At 39.5% G+C, this 11,124-nt stretch overlaps 1 protein-coding gene across 1 annotated transcript; it reads right to left on the bottom strand.

Annotated features, from left to right (window-relative positions):
- Window positions 1-4,160: 4,160 nt before the first annotated feature.
- LOC137912851 (TRAF family member-associated NF-kappa-B activator-like) lies at window positions 4,161-8,103 on the bottom strand. The gene is made up of 7 exons (XM_068756981.1): window positions 7,990-8,103; window positions 7,628-7,736; window positions 7,403-7,473; window positions 6,686-6,744; window positions 6,470-6,588; window positions 5,474-5,862; window positions 4,161-4,841 (listed from the first exon to the last, which is right to left on the bottom strand). The coding sequence occupies exons 1-7, from the start codon at window positions 8,086-8,088 to the stop codon at window positions 4,671-4,673; spliced, it is 1,017 nt and encodes a 338-aa protein (XP_068613082.1). The 5' UTR covers window positions 8,089-8,103; the 3' UTR covers window positions 4,161-4,670.
- Between the last annotated feature and the right edge of the window lie 3,021 nt (window positions 8,104-11,124).

The raw sequence follows: 11,124 nt of genomic DNA on the forward strand, positions 1-11,124 counted from the left end.
ACAGACCTTATCATTACGGGATCAGAGGCTGAAAAACAAAGTGCAGGAGAGTTGCTCCTCCTCTCTACATTGGTGATGTGCACAGGCAGCCTGTTATCGGAGGTGTTAATTGGCAAATTCAGTACAAGTCAAGAGCATGTTCCATGTCGTCCCCGACCAGCTAGACTAGGTCATTAAACCGAAAATGGATTCTTTCATGCTGTCTTAACCCTTGAATTGCGAGCTAACATCATTGCGTTTTAGCCCACCCCCATGTATCAAGAAGAAAAATAACCTCCCCCGATTTAACAGCCACAATAAAACAGGAGAAAGAAGGCGACATAGGAGCCATTGTTTCGATTGTGCAATTATTTCAAATTGGTAGTCAAATGTCTTCAAAAATGTCAGAAGTTTAAAAATGTCTAACCCTCCTCAAGTACACATGAAAAAGCCTCTGATGTAGTTTCTCAACAATGTGATTGTGAGAACAACGGCATCGCCAGACTCGCCTAGTGCTCTGTGTATGGAGCAAGGCCCTCGTCCGCCTGAAATGTGAGCCTCCTTTGGGGTTCTGGGTGCGATCTCACCAGTGCCTCTGTCATCACTTGCTGTGACTGCCAAATCTCTGCTCCAGAAATCAGGGCTCTCAGACCAGCACTGAAGCAAACACAGAGGAGAGGGGCCATTCTGAGACTTTGCACAGGCATCCATGGCTTCAACACATTTCAGCAAAAACAAAGTCAGCTCCACCACTTCTGCACAGAGAGCACGATAAGATCAACGCATGACAAGACAACTGTGAGGTGATGCTCGCAGCTCGCGACGCCATGAGAGTTGGCAGTCTCTCATGCCAACGGTGACCAGTGCACAGACAGTTGAATATGCTTCTCCCCTAAGTTGTTAATTATCGAAATGACATTGATGTGAAGAGGGAATGCTAACCAGGTGACCTTAATCCACTTGCTATCTCTCTCTGTTTTGATCTGATTAAACCAGCTAACAATCTGGGTTTTTTTACACATGTGTTAAATCTCCTTGGCACGCCACGATCTGTTGTTTAAATGTTTAGAAGAGTAACTGTGGAAAATAATGTCTTAGTGGAACGGTGCCTTGTCTTGTTTGACTGTACTTGTACTGCTCTAACATTCTATCTAATAAATATATTCATCATTATCATCATCATCGGCAGCCTGCTAATTATCATCCATTTTCTTAGTAATGAAGAAACTGATGTGATTGTTCATAGAATTTACATATTTTAAATGTTTTTGTTTGATATTATAATTTAATCATTCATTTCGTCATAACTCCAACAAAACATATACTTATATTTGTGACCCATAAATTGTCCATAGAATATAAATTTTATGTTTATGATGTAAAAATTGTCATTAGGTGAAAAGACATAATATAATATATATAATAATGGACATGATTTAAAATTCAATTCAATTTAAGTAAAATGTTCAGTTATGAAAAACTTGTTTACATTGATTATTTTATGTAGCTGTTGCTGTCCAGTATTGCGTCAATAATTCTACAGGAGTGAGTCTTGCAGTTTGATTTTTGTTTTTGGAGGTACCTTTTTTTAAAGTTTATTGGGTAATCCAAGAAGATTACATATTTTATGTAACAGTTTTCTATTCATCAAAACTGAGTGGTGGTTCATTGCTCCACAACACAAATGCTCCAATAATTTGAATTTGAAACACAATATTGTGTAGTGGCGTTTCTTAGGTGAAACAATTCAGTTCACTTTGAATATGGCTGAACATGAAAACAAAGCAGGTAGCATTTTAAGACATGTGCGTCATACTAGTTCTTTTTTTTATTACCTCCGCCATGGAGGTTTTGTTTTTGACGGGTTTGTCTGTTTATTTCTTTGCTTGTCTGTTTGTTAGCAGGATTACTGAAAAACTGCTGGATGGATTTTGATGGAAAAATAAATCTGAATATGGGTCTTCGTCCAACTTAGTCATTAAGGAGTCCGATATGCATTATCATTAAAATGTCTTCTGGATCTGATCCAGAATGAGGTCAGGAAAAAAAAAAAAAATTTAACATTGAAAACTCCATTTATGGATTCAAAAATCAGTTAAAAATACACATAAACTCTGATTCACTTTTAATTTTCATGGTTGGTGTACCTTTAGAACAATTTGGTGATGATCCACGTCACCATGTGGACGGTGTAAATCTAATTAGGAGGGGAATGAGCTGCTGAGCGGAGGTGCTTTTCTAGTTGTTATTGCTTTCTCCATTTAATTGTTCATGTTCATTATTAATTATCAATTAGTATTTGTAGGGACTACTGCATTTAGTGCATGCATTAGATTATAACCTCAACACTACTAATTTATTTTAAATTGATCTAAACTTTAAAAGACAATGCCACATATATACGCTCCATTACACTTTATTCTACAAATTTCACCCCAAGAAAAATACTCCATTCCCATGAGCTCATGTCTCATCTGCTCATCTCCACTCAGGATAACCCAAAAAGCTCAAACGCTGCCAACAGCCAGTACAGTACATCAATTTCCTGCCTCTCCTTACTACTTGAAAATGACTGTGGTCCCCTGAAGCCAGTGACTTCTCCGTCTCCCCAAACTAAGCACCGACTGGTGGTGAAGAAACGCTGCTGATTAGCATGCAGTAATGATGGTGAGCTGAGCTCCATTGTTCTAACACCTCCCCTTTCCTCCGCACCAATCTGTCACCATTCAGTGGGCTAGAGCTGCCTCAAATGCTCTTCTCCACAAAAGAGATGGATAATTAGTTGCCCCTCATGAATGCTGCACTCTTCCCACCCCTGATTGCTTTCACCTTCTTGCTCCTGGCAATTTCGACACCTTGTAATCAGCCTGCCACTTCTCCATCTCAATCTATATTCTCTTTCCTTTTTTGTAGCTCTATTTCAAATCTACTTCCTCTGCACATTACAAGATGTAAGGCACAAATCATATTCTACAGGACACAACAGCTATAACAGTAATTAGAGCTAAAGTGGAGGTTTCTTTAACAGTCCAAATTACTGTATGGTGCATGAAAGTGAGTACATTTACAGGAGATTTACAAAACAAATCCGAGCTGTCAGTTTGAGTTTCTTCTTCCAAGTAACACTGAATGACAACATAATTATGAGCAAGCAGCTGTTCACGATCCCAGAGAGAGAAGCATGCAGGCGGCACAATGTTCGACTCTTCACAGATTAACCAGAAAGGATCATTAGGGATATGTATTTGCCAAAATCTCTGAATAAATTCTCTCCTCAGTGTTCATGTGATTTGAAATGTAAAATTATGTGGTTTCTGTCACTTCAAAATAAGCATGCAATACGTTTTGCACGTTAAATTAGATCAATTTAATTATGTCGGAGAAATAAGCCTAATGGCATGTATGATCATTCTAGTCCACCTCCACGATGTGTTGCAGTTGACAGACCACTGCATAACCACAGTTGAGAGCTTCACTGCATTACTGTGTTACACGCCTATGAGCCATTTAAGACACAGAGAAATGCTCAGAACCGGCTGCCAGGTTAGGATGAACTCAGTCGATCGAGACGAATTTGAGCAATTGTGTCACAAAAAAAATGTAATAAAGAAATAAATAAGTAAAGTTCATTTCCGGTCTTCACACCAAACAACCTACGCAACAAAGTGTTACCCGGCCATCGCTGTAGAACTGCAAAGTTCTGCACAACCGAATGTTCCCGTCTGTTCAAATAGCATCACAATAAAATACCACAAACATGTGCAAAAAAAAAGAACACGCAGGCCTGCAGCAGAAATGAAAGCTGACACATAATGTAATGCATGCTGTGTAAGATGTACCCTTACAGCACCTATTTCCATTTTACAATAACCTGCTTCAGTCTCTTTATTCATTAATAGGTAGGCTATGTCATGTGGAACTGATGCCCTCGTATGTCCATCAGCTTTTATATAGACTTAAAATAGTGTGTTTATTATACTATTGAAAGTAATATCAATGCAATAAATACAGAGTAAGCCTAAGGTAAAACCCTCAGCATTTCAATAGCAAAATAGCCGAGCATCTCACTGAACAATGAGTTGCTGCCTGATGTTAAGTGCTTCCATTTGTGTACAAATTTTAATGATCACATGAGATGAGTTCAAAATGCTTTCAGACTTGAAAATAACAAACACACGGAAATGAGGTGTGTCCCATTCCAACAGCAATGATCACAAACATATCAGTTAATCTCTCCAAATGAAATTGCTCCATGTCATTAATGCATATTGTTTTGTAATAAAAATGTAAAGCATGTTATAAAGATAATAAATACACATTTTGTCAACTGTGTCTTTATGTATGGCTGCATTTAAGAGCATCTGATTTACATTTGCATTTTGAAAACAAATGAATTTAGTTTTTAAATGTCACAAAAGTAAATGCTTTATTTGCTGAAATATAACATATTACTATGCATCATCGTGTCTTAGTATTAGAGTAAAATCTTAGCCAGGTATTAAAAAAATATAATGGGCAAGAAAAGTGTACCATTAAACTCTTCAACATTAAATAAATGGTTTCAAGTCTTATTGCAGTGTCATTTCAAATCCAGTACAGCGCATATACTTCATGGCAGGCAGGACTAAGCCACGAATACAGTAAGTCTGGAAGTAGTTTAGGCCTCGACCCGTCAGCCTCTGCTTCCATTGTTAATTGTCGGCTTCATTTTTAGGAGAGAAATGCGAGTAGAGATGGCTGTTCATTTGGTCCTGAGGAACCACAGCATGGCAGAAAGCACATTTAGCAGGACTGCTGCTCTGAGGCGTCACCAGCTCTGTCCCCACGCCAACTGCATCACACAACTCAGGGCTCCAGAGAGGCTGCAGAGCAGGACGAACCAAAGAGACAATATATTATTCATGCACTAAACAGTTCTTACACTCACTCTATTAAAGCATGCCAGACCACTTGGCCTTCAAGCTAAAGTATCTGTTGGTCTAAAAATGTATTCTACGTCATATAGTCTGGACAAATACTCTCCATCATATGAGGTGAAAGGCTTTTACCAACCGTTTCATTATCTTACAATTAACATATCGATCCAAAATACCAAACAGCCTCGCCCACTGTAACCTGTTGTGTGTTGATGTAAACCGGATAGAAAAAAAACCACATTATCATTTATATTATGAAACAACTTTAGACCTTTGGCTCTTGCAGCACATCATTCACAGTTTTTATTAGGTACTTATACACATCAGCATATAGAATCCCATCTAACCATCCTACTTGATGCGTTTCCATCTGGCTAACACGTTCCAGCAAAAGATGACAAATATAGCCAGAGCATCCAAGAAAAGACTCAGCACACACTACATAGTAATATGCTTCAAGGTAAGACAAGGGGAATATTATTTGGACTTCACACCATTTCACTCCTCCATTAGCAAAGACCAATCAGAAGATGATAATTTGCTAGTAGTTTTGTCAGACGTTCTCCTGTGAATCTCACCTGCTGGGGACCCCGCACGCTCTCCTGGGAGAGCGACAATGATGTTGACGGGGAGGGGGATGAAAGGTAGACAAAGTGCATGGGCAATTCCACAGGCTCCTCCTCTATCAGTGCGGAGGGGACACTACTGAGCGGTCGCTTTGCGGGCACGGTCAGACCAGCGTGTCGCTCTGGTGCACTGTTCAGGAAGTCATATTCACTGTCCGCAGAGGGCGGAAATTTGACGCTGAGTTTGGTGAGAGAGTCTACCAAGTCCTTGTCCTCATGGTTGGTGCCCAGAGGTGTGGGAGGGAGTTGGGTATCCACCGCTGACCTCAGCGCCGAGGTAAAGGGTCTCTCTGCCTCTTCTGTGTGGTCTGTGCACTGGATGGGCATGGAGAACCGCTGATCTGTTAGATGGTAAAAACATAGGATTTCACAATTTGTCTGTCTCACTTAACACGTTGTCCCGTTCCAATCCTAGCTTTAGAATTACGTGTAGCTTTAAGAAATGTCCCACTTCAAAATATAATATATAGTAAAGTAATTACAAATGGAATAAAAACATATTTAAACTGCACTTACTAATCACTACATTACTAAATATCCATCCATCTATCCATTTTCGAGTAGATGAGATGACTTCAATCATCTCGTCTCGTCTACAGCTGCTTTATCTGCTGGAGCTTATCTCAAATGACTATGGCAGAAAGGCAGGGTACACCCCGGACGAGTCGCCAACTCGTCACAGGGCCACGCAAAAGACAAAAAAATCACACACAGCGTCACCCCACTTTAGCAATTACGTTATATAAATAGTTCTACATCTCTTATCTGGAGCCAACATGAATTTGGAATTATTAAATTAGTGCTGTGCTACTTTTGCAAAAATTACCAGCCATATTTGAAAATGCCAAAAAAACATTCAAGTTCTGCAATGTGTTTAACTTAAATAGAGCAAAAACTAGCCAATTTAAACCTCTTTTCACTCAAGCAGGAGAAATAAGATTATTTTACCATTTGAAGTATCATTTCCTCCGTGGAATCTTCTTAGGTGATCTTTCTGTCTCCTGGTTAGGGAACGAATCTGCCGGAATTTCCCTTGAATTGCTTCAAATGCTTCCAGCATGTCCTGACTGAGAAAAAAAAAAGTAAAGAATGAAAAAAAATTCCAGTCTTTAACTGTATCGTCCATTGATTGTTTGAAGTCTTTGTTCATGGAGAGACACATACTAGTCAACGCTGCTGTTGACTGGCATGTTAGGAGCAATAGCACCAGTGGCCATAATGTCCTGAAAACAGAAACATTGCATTCATAGTGGTCATTATGAACAATTATCCGAGGCCGTGTTGTTAACAAATTTTTATTTACACATCAGAAATGTATATATTTATTGGGGAAAACAATCCCGGCCTCTTCGATAATGAACAGGAGAACTGCGCAGAGACATTATCCTCTAGCACCATCTGGTGAAGTAAAACTGGATTCACCTTTTGTCAACTAAGAGACTGGATATTTGTGCAGCAGAAATATAATCAGATATTACACTTTCTTGATTCCTGAAATCCCCAATTATTTAATTACGTAATGTGTAAACAAGATTTGGAAACGCTGGACAAATGATGGATGTGCACGAAAAAGTTATTTAAAGGGCAATACTTAGATGATACAGTATTTAGTATTTAGATACAGCTGCAAAACCAACGCTCAAAATGTCAATGACATATGGATCAACAGGTTTTGAGCGTCATAATTGCAAATATATAAATTTTACATGAATAACCTTTAATATTCTTGTTGACAAGTACAAGCACAAGTAGACATATAATTAACATGCTTGAATAAGAGAGGGAGCTGTGTTCATGTTCATGTTTTATCTTAATTACGATGTTGAAGAAAATCTGTTTTCACACACAACAATAGAAAAAGCTTTTACACTGCAGACTTACTGGGTACTGTATATTCCTATAAGCGTTTATGCCCTCAAGGAGACGGTTGCAGGGCTCACCTTTCATCTCCCCTTAGAAAACAAATCGTGAAAATTAAGCGTTTTCTTCAAGAGGAGAGACGAAATGAAACATATTTAGTCCATTTTCAAAGCCCAGAATGAAATGCAAGAGCAAACCAACCAGTCGGTGCATGAGCAGAGGGATCATCTGGCACATCTCACTCACCTGATGGTTGCCTTGTAGCTGATAACTTGGCTTCAAGTTTTGAAATCAACTCCTGCTGGTCCTCTATTTGCTTTTGAAGTTTTTGAGTGTATCCCTCATAATATTCAGTCTGTGAAAATCAGGTTTCCATTATTTTCTTACACCCAAATCTGTAATATTTTCTAAGATAAGCTAATCTACACATCTGGGCGTCAGTCTCAATGTCATTCACATGAATAATGGAGTTCATGCAATTTGACGCTAGATACAAACCAGAAACAAGTAACAGTGCAAGTAAATGATTACCGAAACCTGGAAACTCCTCTGTGAAGTATTATGTGTGCTATACGGGAAGTATTTCGGTTTTTATGCAAAATCGTTACCATTTGCTGCAGCTGTTTTTTTGCAATGTCCTTCTCAATGGAGACCTGGCGGTAAGCTTCAAAAGCTTTGTTGAGCTGGTCTCCAATATTCCTTTCCATACCGTGGGCTCCACAATCATCACTGACACGGCAGACATGAGCCCTAGGAGCAAGACTCAGTTAGAGAAACATGGCAGCAATTCAGTCCCAAATGAACACAGAACTAAGGACGGACATTACAATGAAAGCAAGTCAATCACAGCTGATGAAAAATGATTTGGAGGATAAAAAAGAAAAAATAGAACTTGTGAAAAACCATATCCTCGTATGCTTTAGTGATTACCACAGATCACCAGGATACACCTGTCAACAGTTACCTGCGCTGAAGAGCATTGACAATGAATGGCAGATCAATCAAGTTGCTCAATACGTTGGGATCGTCTTACACAAGACAGAAGCCCCTCGACTACCGTCACGTCTCCGTCTGACCAGCAGATCAAACTTACAGTTCTAATAGTTAACATGGACGTAAAGAACAAGATGCTGTCAATCATAGGACACACGCGCGCGCACGCACACGCTCATAGAACACACGCACGGCAACACTGGAGTCTGCCGACGCGCGTTAAAGCGTAACACCAAATAAAACACACAAAGTCCCGGACGGTTTCTAAATGCTGCTCCGTTAGACAACCCGGTGTCGGACCGGCAGCGGCCCCGGATCAACCGGCCGCGCTGCCGGTGAGCTGCCGGTGAGCGTCCGTCTGCTTACCTTCATTCAACTGTTAGAGTCGCCTGAACTTCAGCAGCAACGTTACGAGGCGCAGCAGCGGATATGGCTGAGTCTGTTCTACAGCCGAGCCGAGCTGGGAACTTCCCTCGGGGAATCCCCCCCGCTTCGGAGACTTCCGCCTTTACGCGGCTCCGGCCAATCAGCGCGCAGCTTGGAGGAGCGCAGGGTGGTTTGCTGGTCGAGGGTTCTTCCAGCCGACGCGCCTGCAAACCGACTGATGTGCATGTGAAAACTTCACGAACTACATTCAGTGCCAGTTTATTTTGTTTTTAACACAAATGTTTAACTTAATTACAAATATGTTGAGCCGAGAACAAATAAAAGCAAAGTTTAGCCTTGCTGGATTGAACATAAGGCCTTATCAGGGGCCATTGTGGTGACACTGTTACGCAAAGGACTTAAAATGCATCGCTCTGTGTATATTCAGATTTGCTTGCGCAGTTTGTGCAGATAGGTTTCGTATTGTGGCGCATGAACCATTCTCCCCAATACTGATTATTGAGGTCTTAGAGATGAGTTAGTTCAACAAGGAGGTCAAACAATAAGTAGCGTATAACATATCAACATGTCATCTGCGTGATAAGTCCACGACATAAATTAATACTGCACATTTAATAAAAGTTCAAAAAGTTTGAACAGAATGCAATCATGTACATTTACATACCTCTACTGGCAATGCCAATATCCATGAAGTACACAAATGTGTTTTTAAGACTTGCTTGGGACTGACAGTCTTTTACAGTTTTTCTCAGTCGCTTTGGTGCTTTTCTCACATCACTATTTGCACAGCACTTCGTGCATTTCTCGAAACAATTAGTGCAAACTGCAAAACCTAGTGACAACCTGCAAAAGCAGGTCACTTGCTCTAAATGGTTGGTCCATTCCTCAAAAGCAAGTCTTCATGTAAATGAAACTGCCGGTGTCATCAAAATGAGAAGTCTTGACACCACCGTTTATGAACAAGAGTCAAATGGCTTTGTCATGTTTTCATTATGACAGTTTTATTCTCTCAGTGTTTTCCAATAGAAAAGAAAAGGTCAGAAGTCGGTGACGCTACCTGAAAATGCTTAAGACAGCACTTTACAGTAAAGTTACACATTGCTGTAGTTAGGAGAGTACGTGAGTACAAGACACTGAATACGTACATTTCACAATTTTACTGTATATGCTCTTTGCAATTCTATAGCATTGTGCAATAGAAAAATACACTACAGTTACTTATTTAGAACAAACACAAGAAACACCCTTTTGGTAGAGCTGTGCACAAATGTGACCCTTATAACAATTCATATTGTACCAGAACACGGTAAATCATTCTGGCACATATTTTCATCTACATCACAACGGATATCAACATCAACCCTTGCAATGCAGCGAGGAAAGAATCTCCTGGAGTGGTGAATCCACCCTCTGCATGACTCTGCTGTGATGTCACCACATGCTGCATTCATGGCTGCAAGCAGGGCCGTTTGTGCATAAAGAAAGGTGTAAAATTTGCTTGTATTTGATAACTAATTTGACAATTTCTCAGTTGCTTTAGTGCTTTTCTCCGATCAGAATGTAAATTCTCATAACTATTAGTTCAGCGGTGTCAAGCTCATTGTCTCTGAGGTCCACATCAGCATTATGGTGGCCCTCAAAGGGCCAGTTGTAACGGTAACACAGTGTAAATGTAACCAAATCTAATGTAAAGTAAATAACTGCTCCTTAACATGCTGATAAATAACTGTATTTATTATGTACTACTTATTACTACTACATACTTAATTAAGTTACAAATATTACATATGCAATTGCATAGTTCTAAATAATATATGAATAGTTTACTGCTGTAATAATCTCTGCTGAGGTTATGTAATCACTGGCGTCTGTCTGTAACGTGTTCCTCAATATCTCGGTTGATTATTGACCGATGTTTTGGGAATTTAACACAGTCATGTAGGGTGGGGAATTTCATCTGGATGGGATCCAGAATGGAGTCAATAACAAATATTTCATTTTAACATTAAAACCTCATTTACAGATTAAAAATCAGTTAAAACTCAACTCTGATTAACTTAATCAGTTTTTGTAAAATTTTGTAAAATTTTCAGCATTTTACAAAAACAAATGTCTGATCACAACTCTTGCGGGCCAAAAAATAATTTGGCGGGCCGCATTTGGCATCTGGGCCTTGAGTTTGACAAATATGTATTAGTTAAACCTCCATTTAGACATTTGTGCACATCATAGCAGCAATTTCCTCTTAGCAAATTGCAAATGCTTTTGGACATATCAGTTGCTTTCATACAATTCTCTGCTGTTTCATAACATTATCATTTACTTACGTCATGTCAGTCGAAATGAACTATACTTATGGATGC

Source organism: Brachionichthys hirsutus, unplaced genomic scaffold, assembly GCF_040956055.1.
Source record: "Brachionichthys hirsutus isolate HB-005 unplaced genomic scaffold, CSIRO-AGI_Bhir_v1 contig_916, whole genome shotgun sequence".
NCBI classification, from domain to species: Eukaryota; Metazoa; Chordata; class Actinopteri; order Lophiiformes; family Brachionichthyidae; genus Brachionichthys; species Brachionichthys hirsutus.